We start from the raw sequence: 12,999 nt of genomic DNA, 5'->3' as shown, positions 1-12,999 counted from the left end.
CCTACTCATCTGCAGTTTTCATTTTCATTTGCACGGCATGACTAAAAAGCCAGTTCGTTTGAGCATTTCATAGGGGTTCCATTTGTGGAGCAGGTTTGTATAGATTTGACTGCTTTGCATTACTCCGATGGGCAGCGCCCGGCAACACTGGGCACCACTATCCGCAATACGTTCCCTCCGCAGTTGGCGTTCTGCTTTTCCCACGTGGTTTTTGTTAGTGACTGTGTACTGTGTGGTCTCATCAGTTTCTATCTTGGAAGACATTATGTATGCATATGTGCGCTACATAGAAAACGATGTCCCGGCAATCTTACCGGTATCGCTTATAAGAAATTTTCACCCTAAGAGTTGCGATGACTACGACACAACGAGTGTGAAGAAGGCATTCTGGGAGTCGAAGAGCGGCCAAGATAAGAATTACAATGCGAGGGTCTTGCTACTGGGAGGTAAGTGCCATGACATGCATTCACTCTTGTGACTTGCATGCAAATACAGTTATCTCCAGGAGACGCTGTTGTATCAACCAACGACGGACATTTTTGCTGCCGTTAGGCCTAGCAGGGCGGAGACGACGGACGCGTACATGTTCATAAGTTCGTTAATTAGGTTAGTCCGAGATTAGGTCGATACAGTGAAAACACTTAGTCGCGTAGTACGTTGACATTCAGTGTTCTAAGATCCCAAATCACGAATTAACAATTTCGCGTACGAGTTTCCCATGTCTGTTGAAATTGTTTTAGCGCGCAAAATCACTTTCGGTCATTGGATGCCGGAATAGCATATGTTGGTTAGTTCGTGTCAGGGTGCCGAAGTTCCACGTCCGCAAGTTTTTGCTACCTTATGAGTTTTTTTGGCGCACGAGTGTGGATTTCAGGTAGTCTATTTTTAACATCGGGACCGCGAAATATTTATTTCCAGGTACACATTGCGTCCGCATTCTGTTGTTCTCACATAAGGTTTGTATATTCCCTTTTAGAATCAGAAAAAGACCTCATTGTGGAAATGGCTAGCAGGCGAATGGCGATTCCCGACATAATAGAGGGGGGTTCAGACGCAGCTTCAAATGACGCAGTGGACGAGGTAAGAATATGCTGTCTTTAAAACGGGTGGTGTTCTCTCTTTCTTGGGGGATGTTTTCAGTGTTGTGCAGGTGGGCTACTGTTTTGTGTGTCATTGGGTATTTGTTCCTGGAGGCTTGTTCTATCTCAAATCAGAAGAGACAGTACATTTGATGTCTCAAATTGCCTAACAAAATTATGTTGAAGGCATCGGTAAGTTAGGAGAAACAAACGCTTTCGGAAATTCAGTTTCAGGAAATCTCTCCACTGTGTGGTTTGGGGGATTGGTGAGGGGAAAAGACTGCTTATCAGAACACTATGCTGTGTGTCTATGTAACTGGGCAAATTTTTGTTGAGGTTTGTTAGATAAAGGCTCCCGAAGTATACAATTTTTTTAAGATGTGGGACTACTGAAAGACGTATCGCTTACATTCCTGACCCAGTTGATCAACAGATAGCCATATCATAGCAATATGATATGGCATATGATATAGCTATATGATAGATATATGAAGGCACAAAGCTCAATCCTGTCTGTTTTGTACATTGTGCGAAAAACTGCACTGATTACGGTCATTTTTGGGGCTCTGAGTCGACTTTGGTAATTTTTTTCAGATAAACAACAGCACTGCACAGGAACCTCTTAAGCCCGCAGTGTAGAGAATAGCGAAAGCGTTGCTTTCTCATATGTCACCGAGGGCTTCTGCATGTATATATTCCCCCCCCCCCCGTCAATTTAATTTTGTTCCCGCTTTGAGACATCAAATGTATTGGCTAGTTGGATATGGAGATGGAACTAGGCCGGAGTGTGGTCATGATCGTCATTCTGCATGTTGCACTGAATATTTGCACACAGTATTGGTGTAACATTCAGTTACAACTGTGCCCTTATGTTGCAGCACAACGCACCTTCCCGTGTTGCTTCGGTAGGAATTAACAATGTCTTTAACGAGCACTTATCCTCTGCTATTAAATTCAGGTCCCACTGAAGGAGCCCAGACATCAAAGGGAAAAGAAGAAAGAGGCTCAGACGAAACAGCTGGAACAAATACTCAAAAAACAGAACCAGGAAGACTCAGGAAGCAGTGATGAAAGTTGATGGAACTCATACCAAGGAAGAAGTTGCTTGTTGAAAGACAGAAACGGAGGGACGTAGAAGAACAAAACTGCAATCTTCGGAAAGAGCTTCTAACTGAGATAGAACTATGCAGGCAATTACAGGTTGCGGTACTGGAAAAATTTGGTATTCAGAACAGGTCATCGTGTCCCCGAATACACCTCTCCAGGGCCCTCTGACACAGCTCAGTTCATTTTCTACTCATAATTAGGTGGTGTTTGTTTGTTGGGGTGGGGTGAGATGCTGCCGCAGAAAGGAAAAAATTGGGCACCTGGCTATGTATTGGCGAGGCACAAAATCTTGCTGACTGACAGCTGAGGCAAATATGTTTTGTGATCTGCAATATTGAAAGCCTTTTTGCCCTCCAGGATTCCGCGCTGCACTAGTAGATTTTGTGTGTTCCAGGGCTTGTGATCACATATTCTCATTATGCCGAGTTTATTACCGAGTATTTTATCGGGTATTTTATCGAGTCTCTCCTTGTTCCATTACGTTCAGCAAATGCTTACTAGCAATTTACTTCCCTCTTCAAACAGACAAGGCGCGCCGTGCCTAACAAGCATGCGCCACGGCCCTTTTTGGGAAGGTCATGTGCCCAAAGTACTTCAACACGACCGGAATCGGTCCTCGTCGGTGGGGAGGTAGGAACCTTGTATACTAGTACATATTCCCGCCTGTTTACATTCTAGATAGTTCTTCAAAACATTTACTAGTATTGGGAGTACGTTGAATTTATTAATAATGTCTCTTTAGGTACATCCAGGGGTCGACAGTGACTACGGTAGCGATAGGGTCGTGGTAACTGATCTGGTTTCTGAAAACATGCATAGAAACACAGATTATCATGCAACCCAAGGTTGACGGCTACCTTTCTGTGGTTAAATACGCTAGGGAAGCACGAAACTATTTTTATGGGTTCAGACACCGAATTAATGCCGAGTATTCACATGAAGTGCTCATGCATCACACCCCGCATTACCTCAAACCTCTTCCCAGGAGAGAACGTACATCATGCTTTTCTTTGGTAGTGGGGAAGCCTTATCTCCATTCCAAGCTGCTACTTTTCTGTATTTAGTGGCAAAAGCATACATCCAGGTTCCTTCGCATGTGATCATTGACTGCAAAAAGTTGTATCCCTCATATTAAAACAGGTTTCAAGTGCTGCTCAGAGCTTCCCAGAGGCTGCCATACACATTCATTTCTGGTCAAAAGCTAGGCGTCGGAAAACCCATCTTGCACAGAGTTTGCAGAACTGCGATGTTCACTGGCACGACTGCATTGAGGTGGAAGTGTTCACGTGGTTCATGAGTCACCATACCCGTTGTTTTGCAAAGTGCCCCCACTATTCCTACACTCTTCCCCCTGGCATTCTTTGTTTTCCATGTTGTGCCTGTTACCTTTGCAAAATCTCAGCTGGTTTGACGTTCTCCTGCACAAGAGGTAAGATTATGCATCGATGTCACACAGACACGCTGCTCGACACCATCATAGCTGCCGCTGCTGCATGTGCATTTCTGTAGGTGGAGCAGCAGCTTCACCTATGACGGCAGCGAGCAGAGTGTCTGACTGTGGGAGAACGATGCATGATCATGTTCCTCATGCACGAGAACGTCAAAGCAGTTGAGATTTAACAGATTACAGGCACAACATCGAGATCAAACAATGCCAGCGGGAAGGGTGTAGGAATACTGGGGGCAGTTTGGAAAACAACGGGTATGGTGACTTACTAACTGCCGAACTAACTGCTCTCGCGCCGGTGGCGCGTAGCTTAAAACAAAGGCACGGGACGAGAATTGGCAATGGTGCTGCCACAGCATGATGTAGGTTGTCTCCTGGAAAGTCCATGGGAACTGCATTCGTTAAAATGCTGGTTAATAATGTCCGGTACTATTCCCGGTTGCTCAAGGGTGTCATTCGAGTTTGGTATGTATATGCTCATGTTGAACACAAGGAGCATAGCCGTAGCGAGGCAATTTTGCGCCCAAGACAGAGTAAATCTCAAGCGCCCCCTCTCCTACTGCCGTCAGAAGCCCTGTAAACAAAGAAATGAAAACGCTTATTTGCACTGCCAATATCCAAAAATACTCCGAAAGCTGGGAGACGACGTAACGGGAAAAAACTAGAGAATTCCGACTTAACAAAACCAAATAACAAGATTTACTCAGACGTTTCGTACGTCATGCAACGGACATCATAAGTACCAAACTGAATGAGAGATTCCACAACCAGTCACTATTTGGAAAGATGGGAGTATTGGTATGGAAGGGGGCACAGTTTTTGTTACAAACGGAGGGGTCACCACTACATGCCAAGACTCTAGAAGTTTTCTGAGTCCCCACCTTTGTTCTCGGGTCAAGGTCACTGCGTTGTCGAAGTCAAAAGCAATGCACCCATGTACCAACAATGTTCAGTAAGCTCCGTTGTAAACCATGTGCCATGCGGTGCGCTGTTTATGTTCTTTGAAACGGGCGTTCCATTTGGCGAGAACGTAAGCAGGACATAAACAGCGAAACGAACTCCGCCCGTCACTACGGCGCTGCCAAGGAGCATTGTACTTATCCTCAGAAGTTTTATTGAACTATATCTACTCGCTGATTTTTCTTGAGTACATGTCTGTCAACTTGAACAACTTCTGTATGTTACTTTTGCTATGCAGTACTAATCCTTCCCTATCCTCTGTCTCGGCTAGGTGGCTTTACAAGATGGAATCGTGATCAAGTCCGAAAAGTTTGAGTGGGTGCTTGGTGCTGCCAAAGACTCAATGTTCTGCAGGGACATGGCACGGACACTTTGGACCGCTGAGGACCTCTCCGACCGAAGTGTCACTGGTGAAGTTTCCAGGCGCTTCGCTAAAGATGGAGCGGAGGGCAGGAAGCGTCTAACTCCAAGGAAACTAAATGCTTTGGGCAGTGAGCATATAATGTATTCGTTAGTAGATGAGCACCTTGGTACATGACCCTATGATGCAGCAAAACAGGAACGGGGACAAACACGAGAGACACGCTACACCTTGAACCAGGTTTAGTACATTAACAAAAAAGATGGGAGTTCTTCAGAGGCACGAACATGTGATATACGGTTATTCAATGGCGGCGGTATCGGTCCCAGGTTTCTGAGTTGATAAGAACAAGTTGCTGTAAGAATTGCTGTTGCTTTGCTCACCCAGTTGTCCCCTTCTTGTGCTGTCATTTTTGTTTCAGCTACGTGGCGTGTGTGCTGATCGTTTGAAAATTACATTCGTAGTTTTATATATGGCCTCACATGCACACACATCAACGTGATATGCCAATAGGGAGTTCTGAGTGTTTTTATTGTTAACTTCCCCCCTGTGTTCGCATAGCATTTCATTAAGCCACCGTCCGGTCTCAACTACATACCTCTTGCCACAAGATAAGGGGATAAAATAAACTCTCTACTCTCTATACATCCCAAGCAGCACGATGTACTGAAAGTAGAGCGCAATAGGGGTGGCTGAGGTGGAAGGCTTTGAACAGACTTGTGAAACTAAACACTGATAAGATATATACTGTCCACCCCTATTGCACTCAACATTCAAGTACATTGTGCTGCATGGGTACATATGTTTCTGTGGTTTGTTTTACACGTAGCTGCATTGTCTATCGCGCACTCTTCTGGGTAGCGAACTTAGTCTACTGGCCACTGATGTGGCCACATTGACCCCGTGTTTTTTTAAGATTTCCATAAACTGTGCAATTTTGCGCATACGGAATCACGACTGCTCTCATCCGAGCTTCATCTTCATCCTCTTGCTTTCTTTTGTTCCCTTGGGCGTAGTTTCTCTTTATCACCCCTCTTATGAAGTTGACGGGGTGTCCTGCTTCCTTTGGTCTGCCGATCTGATTTCCAGAGCCGTTGGTGACAGTATGAACGCAGCTTTTCTTCAAGCTTATGCGGAGTAGGGTTGTGGTCAGACCTATCTTAATCATGCAAGAGTGGTTAGACTTGAAGCCAAGGATATACTTCTGCTTTTTCTGAGTGTATCCCCAGACGTGGCTGGGACAGTATATACAGGCTTTTTTCTGAGATTCTTGGCCTGCGCGTGATCAAAGAAGAACGTGTGCGTTGGGCGTACTCAGAAAAAACGGAAGTCCATCCTTGACTTCAAGTCTAACCACTCTCGCATGATAAAGATAGGTCTCACCACAAGCCTACTCCACATGAGCTTGAGGAAACGCTGCATTCATCGTGTAACCAGCAGCTTCGCGATTCAGATCACTAGATTAAAGGAAGCAGGATACCACATCAACTTAATAAGAGGGGGCACAAGCCCCTAATGTCTCAGAGATATTTTGAATTAGCACACTTGAGCCCTTTTCCATCTGTTGGTAATGACAGGGTTTTTCACGTAGAAATATCGGGGACAATGTACCCTTGCCCTCTCTCCCCGTTCCGCCGCCCCTGGTCACATTACTAATAACTGACATCGTTGTGAAAACCACATGGTAACCTAAAAACAATCACAGCAGTTGCTGAGGCGTAGGGGGACATATGAGAGTAGACAAATTATGCAATTATTTATTTTATTGGCATTTTTTGGTCAAAATAGGGGTGCACGAATTATGCAGTGGCACAAAATAGTCTGTTTTCTTTACGAATTTCGCATGGCTCAGAAGGACTACACTCATAATACGACATTATGGAATGTAGCTGGGTGACCAGAATGTGTGCATGTGATTGAAAAGCTCTTGCTGCTATTTTCTTATACCTGACTATATTCTTAGTGGCCATAGGGATATGGCCATTGTCCATGCTGCATTCACCGTCTGCTACTGGTTTTCCTGTGAGTATATTCTCATACCTTTATTTGTCAACACGTTACCAATCGCACTCCATGTTTCAAATGCCTATTGGGAGTACATCAAACGCAAGCCGGACCCACACTTCTCCAATGAAGAAAGGTACCAGCACCTGACACGGCACTTAAGAGACCTGCTCTCGGACATAAACCGCAAGAAATAAACACTAGAAAACGCGACGTCGGTTTCGTTCTATTCTTGTGCATGGGGAAGGTAGCAGGTATTTCTTTACAGCAGGCGCGCCACAATTACTGGCATACCGGAAAAAGCAGGTATGCCTGTAAGGCAGGCATGCCGGTATGGCCGCATGCCAGTATGGCACGCATGCCGGTATGCCATGCGCCGTGCTGTGCCATGCTCTGCCATGCTCTGCCCCTGTGGAATGAATCGTGAAAAATATGGTGAAAAATATTCTGGCGTTTTAGAAATAATTAAGATCGAACATGCAAAATTTTCGCGTACCACTCGTGGTTTTGCGATACTAGGCGGACGAAAAATGCGCTTGAACCCAGTCACATTATATCATGTGAAAGGTCCTGTAAAGCTTTCGGATGATACTAATCCAATGGTGGCAGCCATCATCTGCTGGGGTCTCGCAATGGGCACATTTTACGTTTTTTGGAACTTCCACAACGTTCTTTTGCCAATGAAAAGGGTGTGACTTTCACACTGCCTGGGGGACTGGTGGCAACCTGAAACAAAAGCTAGGTTGTTACCACTGGATAAAGATAAAGACGAAGCGCTTCGTTTCCTCTCACTACTTTGTCGGTATGTTCGTGGGCTGGGGCTTCTCGTCAAGGGCGCACAGGAACCTTCCAGTACTCTCCCACGGTTTGAATGAGCCTGACGGAACTGGGAGACCATTGGGTAAACGTAAAGTGATGCTCTGGGGACACTACAACAAGCTCACGCAGTGTGGTCATTCACTTCTCCGTCAGCGGGAGACCTGTAGCAAAGAAGAGGTTGAAGGCCGCGTGCTCGTAGGTGAGGCGCGCAAGGCAGCAGCCTCGTGGACCCTGCCTGACAAAAAAAATCGCTGCGCGTTTCTCGGGTAAAAATAAAAGACTATCTCACTTGGCGTCTAAAGTAGAGGCATGACGCCACCTTTTCAACAATAATAAAGGAAATCGAAGATGGCGTTTTTGAGAAAATTGAGATGCAACATAGGCAATTTTCGCCTACCATGTACGATTTTCAAGCTAATAAAACAGAAAGAACTGGACTGAGAAAAATGAACTTTATACAGCACGAAAGGTCTTTCAACGTCCTATCGAATGGCACTAAGCTCGATGTCCTCAGACGTTTCGTCATGAAGCAAATTGATAACAAACTTTGGCCTTTTTGAACGTTTACGCCAAGTATGCCATTTTCTTCACAGAAAATCTGTGGCCCTCAGAGTTCTGTGGGTGGCTTTCGACAGTGTCTATGGTGCGGCCTATATATAATCACAAAAAACCTCCAGTTCCTAGGCATAAAATCAGCGGTGCTAGATCCCGTCAAAGTCAGTCCAGAAGAAAGCGCGCTCAAGCATCCTCAGACTTTCCTCCTCTTCCTCGCGGAAACTACCCCACGCACGAGCGTCGCACGTGGTGCGATTTGCTTCGTTTCAGCCTCTAACATATATTTTTTCTGGGCGAATTAAAAAAATACGACTTTCATCCGTTGTTCGATTTAAAATGAAACTACCCAGCTCTGATTGGTCTCCTTGCTGCGTCGAACGCACTGCTCTGCGGAAAAGTTGAGCCGCTGCGAACTCTTTTACGTCCGTGCGTGGGAACTGTCCGTTAGCTCGTTGTCATGGTAACTGACGGATACAGGCCAACAGAACGGATGCCTGTGCGTCAAAACGCATCTGTGAGGACCAACATTTAGAATATTGGTTGTTTTTCGTGATGTTGTCAGAACGATCGTAACAAATATAGGATAAAGGTAAGCTGTAACCTACTTGAGCACATCACTCTGCTCCTCAGAATTATTTGTATTTCTAAGAACATGATATATAATGCCGCATGTGAACTCTGTTATCTGTGTAAGGACATTAATTGGTTGACGAAAACCGAAAGATGGTAATATAATACCCGGCAAATAGCCGTCTGCTGATGTTGTACCGAAATAAAATCGCCCACTATAATCGTCTTTTCCTTAAGCCAAAATTTGGATGTCGACATATGTGTTTTGCCAGGTATGTTTGAAAGTTCTCTACGGGCGTTCTGACAGACACCACGAACCCTTCTCGCACAGGTTTCAGTGCAGGGACCTCCAAGAAATCCGGCCAAGTCGGCATTCTGAATTCGCATAGAATTTTATAATCATACGAGTGCAAGTGATGGTCTCAGTGGGGGATATCCCTCTATGACCCTCCCACCTCCACCACCACCGCCACAATTTTGTGTGTGGGCATCACACACAAATAATTGGTCCCGGGCATAAGATGTAGAACCACATGCTGTAGCAAAGTGTTTTACAAAGAATGCTTAGTAGCACAGAGAGAAACAGTATTGGTACACTGAGCTCAAGTGGAACCCATTCATACACAACCCTGTGCCGGGGCCATGATGGGCCTTCTCGCAGGTAGTATAGATAGGTGTCGTATAACGGGGGGTCCAGTTAGCAACCTGGACCCCTGACCCGTGCCCTGAGCCCTGCGCGTATTTTTCCCAGCGCGGCGCGTGTGCGGAGGGTTGTCCGCGCGCTTATAACATGCAGAGACATGCAAAAGAAGGGTGAAAATATATTTATTAATGCCAATTGTAATGCCAATCAAGTTGAGATATATTTAATAAAGCCAATAGTGCTAGGAATTGTGCCAATTGTGATGCCAATCAGGTGAAGAAGAAAAACCCAGCCGAAAAAACCTTCACGACCTGTAACAGAGGAAACACAATACACATAACAAAGAATATACTTATTACAGGTACGATACAATATCATTGAATAGGTATCACATATCAAGAACAATATTTTTTATTAACTGTAATCATACACACAAGTCTTCAATGAATCAGAATTAAAATGGAGTAGCCCGTTTAATCAAAGAGGATATTATTAATCAATATGATTACAATCAAAATTACAAATTGTATTATAAAAAGTCTAATATTCATATACGTGAGAACCATCATTGCAGTAGCGGGAAGTTCTGATAGTTGTATGTAATTAACTGTGAACAGCAGAGACCCAGGAAGACCATGGGACAAGAACGACACGAACACAAGAGGAAATAAAATCTATAGCACTACAAAGAAGATATTCTTTATCAAAACAACAGAGGAAGAGAATAATCTATAATTTTAACTATCATAAAATCATCCTCGTGACACAATCTAGTCGAACACTATACAGTCTTCATTCTAAGAGACACTACAAACCTTACTTTGTTTATGAATCAAACATAGAAAATAGATATGTTAAAAATCAACTTGACCACATAGCACGCTCCTAGCCAACAACCAGCTCTAATGATATCTGCCCTGATTTGTTGAAGACGGGTGCCGATAGATGTATGGAAGACCACGGAACACGAACGACATGAACACAAGAGGAAATAAAATCTATACCACTACAAAGAAGATATTCTTAATCAATATGATTACAATCAAATTACAAGTTGTATTATAAATGGTAAAATAGATTATCATGGTAAAATAGATTCTCCTTTATTGTTAGCCAGTGTCGATTTTCATGCGCCATCTAGACATTGTAGAGTTCATCGTACTTTTTATCCACGTTTTTGTCACCCGTCTTCTCCTTTGGCGCGCATGCAGTGTTGCTTTAATGACATTGAGAACAATAGTGTGGACATTTTTGCTAATTTTACTTTATTTTTATCCTCTTTGTAACTTTTATCGTTTTGTAAGTTGGTCTTTGCACCTTCTTTGCTGGTTCTTTCCGTGCACCTCTATGTAGGCTCACTCTGTTGGCGGGCACGTGAAACTAATAAATAAATAAATAAATAAAAAGTCTAATATTCCTATACCTGAGAACCATCACTGCAATAGTGTGAATATCTGTCATAACAGTTCGAGCGCAATTCCAACATTATGCAACTTTTAATTTCTTATTAAGTGAACAGCATAGATGTAAGGAAATAACGAGAAACAACACAATCAACAGCTACAATTAATAGAGAGCCAAACCTGCGCACCATCCAACACATAGATAAATAATAGCTAATCAATCTATCAAAAGGAGCAAGATTACAATATAGCACAGACTTAATGCTCTAAGTGGCAACATCTAAACAACAACATAATTTATCATTGAACCAATCTCGGGTATATCTGGGAAATCTCGAGTATATTTTGTGAGTTGGATCTACGTTTATGTGTGACCTGCATTGATCTGCTTATTATAATTAATATAACATATCTTCCATTGGGTTTACGCATAACGGTCATCTGCATTGTATACGGTTAATCATTTCTAATGGCGGTTGTGTGATCCGTTTTTCCAAAAATCTGATTGCCACTTGCAAATTATTTCATGTACGTTTGTGTTAGGAAGATTACGTGACTAGAAATGTAGACTTCACCTGCACATCATGCTTGTAAAATCCTCCATTTGCGGCATTTGATAATAGATTCGCTTTTCGCGAAGACTTCGTATTATCTCGCAGGCACTGAACCCGAATGCGATTGTAAAAGTCGATGACACTGTGTCGCGAACGCTTTGACTTATCCCGCCGTAATCAGTTATCTTGCCTTATTCCCCATTTTGCCCTATCTTGGACGGCTCATTTTTCCTATCCAGTCATACAAATGGACAACTGTGTTGATGAATATATTTATTTATTTATTCCGCACTCCAATTGGGTTGCCTGCCAAAGACGCCTTTTCTTCTTCTTTTACTACGTCTGGGTTGGTGCAACTGATTGAGAAATATACGTGCACTGTGGAATTTAATTCATGAAATATGACAAGTTTTCACAAAAGATTAGTGATCCCTTTTTGTAATCGTAGACTGATGTATCATGCCTCTAAATTTCAATGACCGATCCTTCTCCGGCAATTCCATCCTTAGGATGTTGAACTTGTACAGAGTGTAGTCGGGTAAAACCTATTTGATGGTCAGGTCTCATTCCATATGAGAACTCTAACACACGGTGTGGAATATTCATCTCTTTAGCAATCTTCAATCTAATCATAAGCTGTTTTCGTTGCAATGTGTAGAATACATTACAATGATGACAAAGAATACAATTATTATTTCAATTATATGCTTGTTTATTCCGATAAATTACAATTCTATTCCAAACTCTGAAGTTTTCGTTTGTTGTCTTGATTCATGAATTCTGAGGACATCAAGCACTTTATTCTCATTATTGGGCGCTTGAATCCAGCGTTGATCAACGCAGGTGATACGTTGTCGCCGTGTTTGCTCCAACAACTTGCTCTTTTTCGCGATCAACTTGCACAGTCTCTTATTGATGTTTCCTTTCTTTGTATGAAGATTCTTGAATAGCGTACAAGAGTGTATTAGATGAAAATCGTCCGGTGGTCCACCATAATTGATATGTTTGTTGAGTTTCAATAAGTGATGATATATCAGACCTTGCACGACAGTATTGAACTTCTGTTCATTCGACATCACTGACTGGTAGAATAAAAGAATTGTGTTGTCGTGGTAGTGAAAGATATCACGTGATAAGATTTTATGTACTTTCCATCTCAGATATATGTAATTTCAACAAATCCGTAATGAACTGTGTGATATAGACCGCTTGTATATGATAATTTGATCTGACTGCTTTCTTGATTAATGCAATGCCCATTGCAACGATTACAATTACATCTGGTCTACTGTATTTCAATTCTTCGTTAACAAATCTCCAAAACTGCGCCATCAATCCCAGTGGCCCTTCCGACGTTGATGTGCAGATATTTTTATAAGTATTGTAGATCCGGCATATAAATTCTTGCATCTTCAGTTCTCTAGTTTGTACCATATCTCTGAATACGACCATACCTAGGACGTATTGAAATGCAGCGATAATGGAATCGTTTCGCGG

General features: G+C 43.0%; 1 protein-coding gene across 1 annotated transcript; it reads left to right on the top strand.

The window, feature by feature from the left end:
• Nucleotides 1-223: 223 nt before the first annotated feature.
• On the top strand, nucleotides 224-2,367 carry LOC135374631 (BEN domain-containing protein 5-like). Its single transcript, XM_064607589.1, has 3 exons — nucleotides 224-446; nucleotides 977-1,080; nucleotides 2,038-2,367. The coding sequence occupies exons 1-3, from the start codon at nucleotides 266-268 to the stop codon at nucleotides 2,155-2,157; spliced, it is 405 nt and encodes a 134-aa protein (XP_064463659.1). The 5' UTR covers nucleotides 224-265; the 3' UTR covers nucleotides 2,158-2,367.
• The last annotated feature ends 10,632 nt before the right edge of the window (nucleotides 2,368-12,999 follow it).

This window comes from Ornithodoros turicata, chromosome 1 (genome assembly GCF_037126465.1).
Source record: "Ornithodoros turicata isolate Travis chromosome 1, ASM3712646v1, whole genome shotgun sequence".
Classification (NCBI taxonomy): Eukaryota; Metazoa; Arthropoda; class Arachnida; order Ixodida; family Argasidae; genus Ornithodoros; species Ornithodoros turicata.
This window is presented reverse-complemented; position numbering and strand designations above follow the sequence as displayed.

Coding starts and splice junctions, on each gene's coding strand:
- LOC135374631 (XM_064607589.1), top strand. CDS start 266: ATGTATGCATATGTGCGCTACATAGAAAACGATGTCCCGGCAATCTTA. Junction 447..976: donor GAGGGTCTTGCTACTGGGAG/GTAAGTGCCATG, acceptor ATTCCCTTTTAG/AATCAGAAAAAGACCTCATT. Junction 1,081..2,037: donor CAAATGACGCAGTGGACGAG/GTAAGAATATGC, acceptor TATTAAATTCAG/GTCCCACTGAAGGAGCCCAG.